General features: G+C 35.2%; 2 protein-coding genes across 2 annotated transcripts in view; both read left to right on the top strand.

Annotated features, from left to right (window-relative positions):
- The window catches only part of LOC107664123 (cadherin-24-like), a gene marked incomplete at its 3' end in the record, with an annotated part of 9,995 nt that extends 674 nt beyond the window's left edge, over positions 1–9,321 (top strand). Inside the window, exons 3-7 of the mRNA XM_016454579.1 lie at positions 1,370–1,487; positions 2,522–2,848; positions 4,550–4,754; positions 7,045–7,411; positions 9,292–9,321. Coding sequence (XP_016310065.1) covers positions 1,370–1,487; positions 2,522–2,848; positions 4,550–4,754; positions 7,045–7,411; positions 9,292–9,321 — 1,047 coding nt within the window. The remainder of the gene's footprint in view (positions 1–1,369; positions 1,488–2,521; positions 2,849–4,549; positions 4,755–7,044; positions 7,412–9,291) is intronic.
- Positions 9,322–9,324: 3 nt separating this feature from the next.
- Positions 9,325–10,548, top strand: LOC107664218 (uncharacterized). Its single transcript, XM_016454728.1, has one exon. The coding sequence runs from the start codon at positions 9,456–9,458 to the stop codon at positions 10,095–10,097; it is 642 nt and encodes a 213-aa protein (XP_016310214.1). The 5' UTR covers positions 9,325–9,455; the 3' UTR covers positions 10,098–10,548.
- The last annotated feature ends 1,986 nt before the right edge of the window (positions 10,549–12,534 follow it).

Genomic DNA, 12,534 nt, shown 5'->3' with positions numbered 1-12,534 from the left:
ACAAATATAAAATAAATTACAAAAATAAAACATTGTTAAAATAAACAGCAGTACCTCACAAGTGTTTGCATTAGTTTAATTAATTTATTTATTGTTTGTATTATTGTTATTATTATTTGTATTTATTTATTTATGTATTTATTTGCACATTGGTGTTTTATCATTGGGTTGTATAAAATTATGAATGGATGTTGTCTCTTGTCATATTACTTTTATATTAAACAAAAAAACTATTTGTGAATAATAATAATTATAATGATAATAATAATAATTAATTGGACATTTTATTTGGGCTGTGTGCCTAGCAACAATTAATAATGCATGCCATCTTTTGTCATATTGGCTTTAGAATATAAATAGAAGATAAACACACACACACACACACACACACACACACACACACAGAAAACATGTTGCATATATTGGAAAAAACTATTCTTCTTCCAAGTAATATAAATGACTGAGATGCTTGATCCTGATTGGTCAATGGCAGCATTCTGTATTAAAATATTAAAGTTAAAAAAAAAAAAATTAAATATAACAATTCAATAAAATATATAAAATAAAATATTAAATATAAAATAAAAAGATGGGAAAATAATAGACAATAAAAAACAAGAAGAATAAAATTATTCAAATAAACAGTAGTATACCTCTTAAGTACTTGTGAATATTATTAATAATAATTATAATTTGTTGCACATTGGTTTGTGTACTTAACAACAGCCCACAGTAAAATTACTAATGCATGTCGTCTCTTGTCATATTGGCAAAGCAATTTAATAAAAGCCACCAGTGTTCAATAATAAACAATTCTTCTGGAATAAACAAATCTGAGATGCTTATTTCTGATTGGTCAATAGCAGCATTCTGCAATAAAGTAATATATTGCATAATTAATCGCTGCTCCAGGCAACTGATTTCCTACAATAGCTGTGGCATATTCAAATCATTTACTTTCCCATCATGATTGCATGTCCATTGAATATTTATGTGGCAAGTAGCCATATAATAAGTAGAATTATGTGCAGTCAGCTGGACGTTTATGCTCAATAAATCCCTTCACCTATTTCTGATCACTCTGTCAGGGTTTATTTTACAATAGTCATCAGCTGACCGATCAATTATAATACTCTCTGCATTTCTGAGGGAAAAGTGACCCTGCATGCTACGCTTTAAATAGATTCGTTCACCAAAGGCATTTCAGAAAAGCAGATTTCTATAAGCGACTGATATTGACGCAGTGCACAGTGAGTCAGCCTAAACATGACGTGTCGTGTTAGACTGCTAATCCTTTATCCGTTCAACAGCAGAAAACTGTCTTATTTGCACAAATCACCGTATCAGTCTTTCTTCATTTGTGTTTCAGGTGGTGCAGGTGATTCGAGCGACGGATAAAGACCAAAGCAGCCACAACTCTCCTATCCACTTCAGCATTCCCGCAGAGTCCAGCAGCGTGCTCAACTTCTCCATCAGAGAGCGGGGAGGTGCGCTCGCTTCTTCTGTCATCCATCCGTCTTTTCTTCCCCATCAGTTTTCCTCATCTCCCTCCCGGTCTCTGTCCAGACATATATCCTCCTTCATTACACTCATCCATTTATCTTTTTTGTCACATTCTACTCTGGTGAACACTGCAAACTCCCTTCTCTGTGCTCCGGCAATCCGTTCCTTCGTTTCGCTCATTTGTCCTGTCCACCGCTTCAATCTGCTGATTTCTAATTTGCTTTAAGGAATGGCTCACCCCAAAATTAAAATGTATTCATCATTCATGTCTGACTAAACCCATACGCTGTTATTTTTGCAGTGGAACACAAAAAGAGAAATTAGAAAGTCTTGTGTAAAGAAGATATCTCCATAATATATTATAGACAAAACTAATTATAGTTTTTTTTTATAATATATTATTTATTTTTCAAGTATAATTTATAAATGTAAGCTATATAAATGTTTGTATATATGTGTGTATTATTATTATTATTGTGTGTATAGATATGTTATAAAAAATTTATATTTATTATAATTTATATTTATAAAATATTACATTTATGATTATTATATTATGAAGAACATATACATATTATAATGTTATAAATATAAGCTATATAAATGCATGTATTATTATTGTGTGTGTATAGATTTGATAAAAATGTTATATTTATTATGATTATTGATTTTTATTATTAATTATTATATTACTAAGAACATACATATTTTTTCATATGTATTATATTATAATATATATTTGTTATATGAAATGATCTGTTCCTCACACTTGGAATAGAATAGAACAGAATAGAATATAGAATAATAGAATATGAATTTAATAAAAATTTATTTTATATCACATTTATACTTATTTAATATGTCTATCTTTTCCTTAGCACATAAGGGTCTCTCTCTCTCACCATAGAATATAATTACAGTTATTTATTTGCTTAATAAATGTTGCAAAAATCTTTTTTTCCTGTAATGTGTCACATGACTGATGCCTTTTTATGTTATTAATTTCTTTTGTTTCCAGACCACACGGCGAGTCTGGTGCTCTTGTCGTCCCTGAAGGCTCTTCCTCGCTCTTCCTCTTTGCCTACCCTAAAAATACCCATAATGCTCCGTGACGGTGCGTCAGACTTCAGCAGCACAGGAACGATTACCGTTACGGTGTGTCCATGCCAAAACGGAGGCATGTGGGCAGAAGAACGAAAACAACAAATGGACGAGAAGGATAAAGCGTCTGTGCCGGACTGGGAGAGGCAGGCGTCGTGTTTGCCTTCACCGTCAAACTCCCCGCTGCTGGGCGTCAGCTCGGCCGCCATGCTGGCCATCCTGGCCTGTGCGTCCACTCTGCTGGGTCAGTTCTGCTTTTCAGTCCGTTTCGTCAGGTTTTGGGATTGCTGCTCGCCCTTCGCTCCGCCTCTATACCCAGCTGGTTTAATGATGTGTTGTTGCTACATCTGTCCATTACTACCTGTCTTCATCCACCATTGCCTCCTGGCCTGTCTTCAAATTGCAGCTTTTCTTCCATATATGTGTGTGTTTTTTTTGGGTCGTTCAAACTTTCCGCAGACCTGCCTCGTTGTTTCTCCTCCGGTTGTCAGTTGGATTTGCTAATGAACGTGTTTGGGTTTCATTTCTGCACTAAGTCACTCATCATAAACAGCAGCTGATGTGTGCTGAGGGCATCGTATGGCATTTCGAGATTGCGGAACAAGCCACCCTCAAGGTTCCCCAAATGACACTGAACACACAAACTTTACTAAAAAAGCCAGTGAGAGGTGGAATAGGCATTTTCTACAAATACACTTTGGGGTCTTACAGTGTAGCCATATTGCAACATAATTTCCCTCACTGTTTCACCTGCAAATAAAATGGTAGTTTTTTTAAGTAAACAAATATATACTGTTTTAAAGCCACATTTTTCTTTTTAAACATTTTGAAGTTAGCCTTTCATGGGCGCCTGCTAAAATGCTCCACAAACTTCCTTTCTGCATCTGAAATTAGTTGTTGTTAACTGGTTAACTTTATCTAACTTGGCTTTACAGAAAATTATGAAAATATGGCTACTCTGTATCATAATGGAAAAATTGCCTGAAATTGGAAGTGCACTAATGTGTTTTCTCACTGGGAAGTTTATAGATATTGGCCTTAGCTATAATATTACAGTTTTTTGGAAGTGTTTACCATGATATAATTGCATTTCTGCAAAAATAACACAATTATCATTTGTATTTCAGTATTTAGAAAAAATTACAAATTAACAGTGAAGGGAAAAAAGCTTTTAGGAAACACATTGAAAAGCCTTAATAATGATTCACTACAATTTAGTTTTCAGTTTAAATGAAAAAATATTAATTTAGTTAAAGGAATTTGAGTAATTTTCAATCATTTTTAAGAAACTAGTTTTTGGACCATTTTCCATTGCAGTAAAGTGTTCAGGTGTTGCCATATCGCAATGTTAACCACCATTTAAAAACTTTTTTTCCAAAAATATTTAAATTCATTCATTCATTCATTCATTGTTATTACAGCTATTTTAAAACTGACAGTTTGTTATACTAGTTTTTCTTTTATGGTTAAATGTTAAAGGATTATGCTTTTAGGAACGATGCTGAAAAAAACTCTTGATGATGATTAGTTTAATTTTAGTTTTGAATTTGATTAAAGAAATAATAATTTAAAAATGAAAAAGAGTTAAACTAGTTTTTGGATCATTTCCATTGAGGTACAGTGTTTTGCTAAACAACAATATTTCCTTTCAGTCTTTTTATGTACAAAAATTGAAAGAGATGTTCCAAGTGCACACATTTTTCATAGGGAAAACCTGTGAACTGCTATCTAATATGAAATCAGTCTAGCAAGAGAAATAGATAGTTTTAAACACATTAAATGTCAGTGTAATGTCCAAAGGTTGACTTTTAACAATGTCTCAACGTTAGGCACCTCTTTTCACTTATTATTAATTGGAAAACAAGAAACTGTCCATTTTGTACCCTATTCATGAAAAGTGGCATTAACTTCCTGTCATTTTCTCTCGCTCTGTTTTGTTCGAAAGTGGTGGCGGCGCTCTCGCTATCGTTGCGAAGGCAGAAACGGGACACTCAGTCTCCTGTGGAGGATGATGAGATCAGGGAGAACATTATCACGTATGACGACGAGGGAGGCGGCGAGGCAGACACGGCCGCTTTCGATATCGCGACCCTGAAGAGCGCCCCCCAGAGCATGTGCAGGGCACAGCGGCTTCAGGACAGCAAGAATATGTGAGTGTGTTTGTGTGTTTACAATGACTTTGATGTTCACATAAAAAGACATCTCATTTCATCATTTGAATCTCCCAGGTTTATTGCTGGCACTATCTGATCTTTTAAATCATATGTCATTTCTTGACATTTGGCTTAGAAAATGCCATATTATATTAATAGCCCATGTGAATCATTCAGCTTGAATATAAGCTGACATTCACCAAAAACACAAACTGGTGTATCTTCCTCTGGAATCTCTGGTTACTCTGATTACGTTCAGTCACTCTAAATGATGTTAAATGTATATCTGATTAATGAGGGCTCTGTACTCAGGAGTGTGTGTGGTTTAATGAGCCTTCACAATGCAAATCTGACAGCTGTTTCAGTGCAAAGTTCATCTAGTTAATATTTATGCCGTTCAAACCCACTCTGTGTTCTAGTCCTCTATCCATCATATTCCTGTTTGATGTCATTGTAATACTCCTGGGCAGGTTGGTGAAATACTTCACACGCGACTATTTTTAAAGACACAACTGACTGTTTTTGAATCGTTGCATTGGGAGTTTCCACTGGGAGTACGACAAATCTTTTAATCAAACAACTTTTTTGGTAACTTAGAAATATCTGGTTTATCTGGTTTTGGTGCAAAAGTTGCAAGGAATGTGGTTTTCTTTTAAAAGCCCAATGAAATGCTCGGATCTGCACAGTTTTCCCAAATTTGGTGATGCATTTCATAATTAAACAGAAGTTTTTTTTTTTTAAATGTTTATGTAATTGATTACTATCTTAAAGGCGTAACTTTGGAAGCTCATTTCTTGCCACAAAAATGTATTGTAAATCATAATTGACATATTTGACGTTAAAAAAAATCAAAATTATGAGATACTAAGTCATAATTATAAGATAAAGTCTAAATTGTAAGATGCTAAGACATAATTTGAGATTAAAAAGTTGTCATTTTGACAAAAAGTTATAGTTATGACGTTAAACATATGAGACACTAACATAATTATGAGATAAAAAGTCGAAATTGAAATATTAAGTCATAATTATGAGGTAAAAGTTAAAATCATGACATGCTTAAGTAATAATTGAGGAAAAAGATGAAATTATGAGATACTAAGTCAACATTTTTAGATAAATATGATGTCCAAAGTAATAATAGAGGAAAAGGTTGAAATTATGAGATACTAATTATGAGATAAACGATGCACAATTATCAAGATATTAGCGATACAAAGTCATAATTATGAGATACCACAGTTTCCACAAAAAAAAAATATTAAGCAGCACAATTGTTTTTGACATTGATAATAATAAATGTTTCTTAAGCACCAAATCAGCGTAAAGTCATAATTATGAGATAGAAGTGAACATAGACAAAATGTACAATTTTGTACAATACAATGTACAAAAAGTCACAATTTTGAGCAATTATGAGATACTAAGTCGAAATTTTGACATACTATGGAAAATATCAAAATGATAAAAAAAGTGAAAAAAAAAAAAGTGAAGTGACATGTGGCCAAGTATGGTGACCCATACTAGGAATTAGTGCTCTGCATTTATCCCATCCAAAGTGCACACACACAACAGTGAACACACACACACACACACACACACACACACACACACACAGATACTGTGTATACTGTGCGTTAATCATATAATCAAACAATACATTTTTGTAGCATGCTTAACATTTGAACAAGAAGCAAGGGTATATGCTGGTCGCTATTGTCTTGTGTGTTTTATAACAAATTCAATAAAAAGACTTAAAAATCAAATAAAAGATTATGAAACGTATGTATTCTTTTATCACTGCCTAGACTGGCTTCAAATTTGTGTGATGGAGCTACTCCAAACCACCAATAGAGGGCACTACAATGAAGACTAATGCATTTGGGGTTGTAACTTAAATCTGTATGAAAAGTAATTCACAAGTAGGCTAATTTATGTAACATGATAGACCTACTCCCCCAAACAACTTTGCTTCATCAATATCAATTTCGAGTGCTGTACATTCACTCCCCCCACCTACAATCCCTGCCGGTACGAGACTCGAACCCGCAACCTTTGGGTTACGAGTCCGACTCTCTAACCATTAGGCCACGACTTCCCCACATGAAACTATAAGTCATAATTATGAGTTAAAAAGTTACAATTTTCTTATAATTTTGACATTTTGTGTCATATTTTTGACGTATGTTATAATCATAATTAACTTGTGGCTGAAATAGGCTTCTATACTTAACCATTAAACTAATTCATCCATTTTAGATTCCTAATTTCTATTTTATTATAACAGGTATTCTCAGGATAACTTGGACAGCATCAGAACCTTCAGTTGGAGTCAGGGTTTGGGTTTTGACCCACGTCGTCCCGTCTCTGCACCCCTCTACGGACGGTACTGCTACAGCATCCAGACCCTTCCAGCTTCGAGAAACAGACTTGGCCCATTCAACTCCAGGCTGGATCTCGCCAAACTGGCATACATTCTTCCCGGCAGCCAAGGCCAGGCAGGCGGCCCTTTAGAATCCGGTTCTGTATTTATTGGCAAGAGCAGGGATGGATCAGAACATAAAAGAGCAGACGGATCCACCGACAGCATTCCGAAAGAGAGCGAGACAGGAAGTGAGGTCATCTCTGAGAGCCACACACTCAGCCGGGATCAGGTATCCTTCCTGCCACAAACTATTTATCACATTACAATTGTATAGAGCGCAACAGATGGGTTCTGGGAGTGAAAATCCCATTTATTGTCTCCATAAACAAATAGATTTTTAATTATAATTTATAAACTTACCTATACAGACCTACTATGACATCTGAGTATCACAGTCGGCACTTTTGACAACACTACATCTGAGGTTGGTTAGCGCTGAGATGTGCTTCTTTCAAAGCCACAAATCAGTGTGAATTCAACTTAATTTCCACCAAAGATCCACCAATCACAGAGGCTGCTGTTGCTAACGTATGTAAATGAAGTTTGTAGCAAATGAGCTCATTAGTGGCCAATAGTGTGTCAGTTTCCTATAATCTCAAACTATGTATATTATATTTGTATTATCTAAATATTTGCAATAGCCATAAAATATTTAGGTTTTGTAGTTGTAATACATTACTAAACATCAATACATTTATTTATTTATTTACATCATGCACATTTCTTCTTGATAAGTAGTTTTTAATGTTGTGATTCATCTCAGAGCTGGTTGATTTGGGTTAGGGCTTTATTAAAAAAGCCTTAATTTAATTTTTTTTTTAATTCCTGTGGAGGAAATGAATAAGAAAATCTTTGCTCTCTTTATCATCTGATTTTTATATCTTCATGTTATGTTAAAATATTTATATTGTCTTTAAATCTGAGATCCCAGATGAATGCATTGACTATAGAGGATGCAATAAATTGATCAAAAGTGACAGTAAAGACATTTATAATGTTACAAAAGATTTCTATTTCAAATATCAAATAAATGCTGTTTTTTTTTAATTTTCTATTTATCAGAGAATCCTGAAAAAAATGGACAGTGAAAATGTCACTAAACGTTAAAAAAAATCTAATTTAAAAATGATTTATTTTGATATTTTTAAAATATTATTTCAATATTGATAATAATAAGAAATGTTTCTTAAGCATCAAATCAGCACATTAAAGGGATAGTTCACCCAAAAATGAAAATTTGATGTTTATCTGCTTACCCCCAGGGCATCCAAGATGTAGGTGACTTTGTTTCTTCAGTAGAACACAAACGAAGATTTTTAACTCAAACCGTTGCAGTCTGTCAGTCATATAATGGAGGTGAATGGGAATCATGGCTTTGAGAGTCAAAAAAACATACACAAACAAAACCAAATTAAACCCTGCGGCTCGTGACGATACATGGATGTGTAAAGACACGAAACGATCAGTCTGTGCAAGAAACTGAACAGTATTTATATCATTTTTTACCTCTGATTTACTGCAATGTCCGAACTGTCCTGAGTGCATCCTGAGCGCGTTCGCGTCTTCTTCAGTCGGCGCATGACGCGTCTTCTTCTTCTTCTTGCTTTACGGCGGATCACAGACTTATAAGTGCATTACTGCCACCTATCTCTCAAATGGACCATTGACACTCCTAATAAGTCTGCGATCCGCCGTAAAGCAAGAAGAAGAAGAAGACGCGTCATGCGCCGGCTGAAGAAGAAGACGCGAACACGCTCAGGATGCACTTACGTTTATAAGCAGATAAACATCAAATTTTCATTTTTGGGTGAACTATCCCTTTAATGATTTCTGAAGGATCATGTGACACTGAAGACTGGAGTAAAATGATGCTAAAAAATTCTGCTTTGCATCACAGGAATAAATTACATTTTACAATATATACAAATAAAAGAACAGTTATTTGAAATTGTAATAATATTTCACAATATTACTGTTTTTACAGTAGTTTTGATCAAATAAATGCAGCCTTCGTAAGCATGAGAGATTTTTTCAAAAACAACCCCAAACTATTGAGCTATTAAATGGCCTGATCATGCTCTTCACTGTTTTCTGTGTTTTCTCTCTCAGTCTGTGCATTCGGACCAGGTTCTGTTCCTCACTGCTTGACCACACGAGCCTCCATTTCCACCATCACCACAGACGACTCCACCCCCGCCTCGGCTTTGGACAAGAACGGGGACGTTCCGCTCATCAGCACCAGCCAGAGCTCAACCAGCCTGGGCACGACGGAGATGCCGTTCAGAACGATGGAAGGCACTTTGCTGAGGCGCGGCGGAGGGATACCTTTGACCGGGACGACACTTGTTTACCCAGAAGCTGCTGGACTAATGGGCTTGTACGGGGTGGGTGGGCAGAACTATGTGCCACACATAGTGATGCCCCTCCCTGGAGGGGCGGGGCTATATGAAAGAGGGTGGGGCTTGGGGAATGGGAAGGTTGGCCAAGCGAACTCTGAAAAGGCAGGCGCGGATTCGTTGACAAATCGTATGGGCGATTTCCTGCAGCACCGTCTAGCCCTGGTGACCTCTGACCCCATGCAGCCACCATACGACTCGCTGCAGACGTACGGATTGGAGGGGGGTGGCTCACAGGCCACGTCTCTCAGCTCGCTCGAAAGCGAGGCCGAAAAAGATACAGAGGGACAGAAACACAGATTTGAGGAGTGGGGACCCAAGTTCGACAGGTTGCTTGATATTTTCAGGGAGCGAGCGAAAGAAAAAGAGGATAACGAAAAACACCAGGGTGAGTGTTTAAAAGGAGAACATCTGGAAGAGGAGGAAATGAACAAGACAGAAGATGAGAGTGAGACAGAAATGAGAAAAGAGGATGAAAAAACTGATCTGAACGAGACACAGCGGGCCGAGGAGGAATAGACTGAAGAATTGGAAGCAATGCACTAAAGAGGAAATGGGAGTAATGAGGGAGGATGTGATGTCACATCGTGAGCTTTCAAAAGCAATAAGTGCTGAAAGGAGCCAATGAGCACAATCTGGACAAAGATAATTTTATATGGACCTGCCAAAAACCAGTATGTCAGTGTTTTAGAGGAGCAGAGAGTCTTATGTAAGTCACTCGCGTTCATTTGACGTCCAGCCACACACACAGTGCTTACGTTGTAAAATACAAACGTCATCTTTATCTAAATCTTTTACTTACTTCTCAGATTTTCAATGTGGTCTCAGACTTTTATAGCCAGGAATAACATGGTGATCAGATGACCAGTTGTTATGGTCTCACGATGTGAAAAAGATGACAGACATTGCTTTCTTACAATCTGCTTGATTGATTTAATCAACAGTATCTGATTATTTATCAAATATCAGATTCACCGCTGGAATTTTAGTATTATTTATATAATTTAATGTTAATTTAATTTAAATAAATAATTAATTAATTAATTAATTGTATCTTTTATTATTTTTTTATGTTTTCAGCTTTTATTTGATTTTAGCTTAATTTTTATTAATTTTGTTTTAAGATTTTTCCCATTTTATTTGTGATTAAATATATCACAAATAAAATACAAAATAAAAGTTTGTGTTTACATAATATATGTGTGTACTGTATATATTTATATGTATATAAATACACACACTTATATGTATATATTTAAGAAATTGTAATATTTATATTTATAAATCATACATACAAACACATATATACATACACAAACACACACACACACACACACATATGTATGTATGTAAGTGCATTTATATACATATAAATAATTACATTTATTTATATTTCAGATGTAGTTTTTGTAATTTTAGTACCTAAACTTAAACATATTTATTTCAGTTTTTTTAGCTTAAGTTTTTCTTTTTATATTTTATTTTATTTTATTTCAATTAACGGAAATTTTAGTTAATTATAACAACACTGAATTTCACCTGGGATCTTGTTTCTCTCCCCAATAACAGCATTTTAAATCTCCATTTCTTTACTTCTATTAAAATCAGTTATTGAGGGGTTGGTGATTAAAAAATTAAAGAAATGATAAAACAAAAAAAGATCTGAATGATCCATCAGTGTTTTTAAAATCCAGTAAATGACAGACATGTTTCAGTTTACACAACCTGTAATATGTAAGTGGCGATTTGACTTGATTTCTCATTAAATATGGCATATAAGGTGGGGAATCCACCAAAATAGGGCCCATCTTGTTCTGCACACACATATTAGCAGCACGTGTCTTAGTCGTCTCTTTCAGCATTCTCCCATTACACTTAATAATTCACGTCGCCATGACAAGCCAAAGTTATGAAACATCTCATTTCTGAAATATTGATTTCAGCCCTTACGAGCACCATTGTTTGAAAAATAGGTCTCATGAAATATGTACAATCGCTGACAAATTCATATTGGCGCTTGTGTATTAATAAGGCAACGCTCTCTTGCGTGGATTTTGACAGCGAGGAAGCTAAATTGTTTAAAACGGTTCGATAAAAGGCTGTTTTTTACTAGGTCACTGCAACCACACACACATCGATGCATAAAGATGATTTGCGCATGACTTACTTCTATCCGTTTTTAGACCGGTTTTCCTCTCTTCACTAGTCAGGATGCTTAGCCTGGTTTAGACCTCCTGAACCACTTCATGTCTTTAACCCTTTGTGTTTTTATGGAAGACCTATGCAACTGAAACTTTGAGACAGTGAACTTCTGAACTGAATGTGATCCTGTTTCATATAGTTATTTTGTCCTGTATATGCTGTTTGCGTTCTCATGTACAGATGTAAATATCATTGGAGAACGGACAAGCCTTTTGGACCAGAGAGTTACGTAAATCTGAATCTGTTCATGTAAATGTTGAATTCAGTCCTACTGTAAAACCACAGCTGGAAGATCCTGAGAATTTCCAACGTGTTGTACGATCTCTTGTCAAACTGACCGTCATCTGATGTTTAATAAATGGTGTATAGTGAACTTTGGTAAATGTGGATTCACAGACCTATGTACATATGACTGACTTCCTTCGGTAAAGCACAAATGAAATATTCTCTTTTCCATTAAATGGAAGTTTGCAGTGATCTGTCAAGCTCTCAAAAGGACAAAATGCACCATATGTGCCCTGGACCATAAAAACAGTCATAAGGGTCAGTTTTTCGAAATTGTGATTTATACATAATCTGAAAGCTGAATAAACAAGCTTCCCATTGATGTATGGTTTGTTAGGATAGGACAATATTTGGCAGAGATGCAACTATTTGAAAATCTGGAATCTGAGGGTGCAAAAAATCTAAATATTGAGAAAATCACCTTTAAAGTTGTCCAAATGAAGTTCTTAGCAATGCATATTACTAATCA

This window comes from Sinocyclocheilus anshuiensis, unplaced genomic scaffold (genome assembly GCF_001515605.1).
Source record: "Sinocyclocheilus anshuiensis isolate Anshui unplaced genomic scaffold, SAMN03320099.WGS_v1.1 scaffold67, whole genome shotgun sequence".
NCBI lineage: Eukaryota > Metazoa > Chordata > Actinopteri > Cypriniformes > Cyprinidae > Sinocyclocheilus > Sinocyclocheilus anshuiensis.
Note: the sequence above shows the minus strand (reverse complement) of the source record. Positions and strands in the feature narration are given on the sequence as shown.

What these genes read in the sequence shown, in the direction of transcription:
- LOC107664218 (XM_016454728.1), top strand. Translation starts at nt 9,456, where the DNA reads ATGCCGTTCAGAACGATGGAAGGCACTTTGCTGAGGCGCGGCGGAGGG.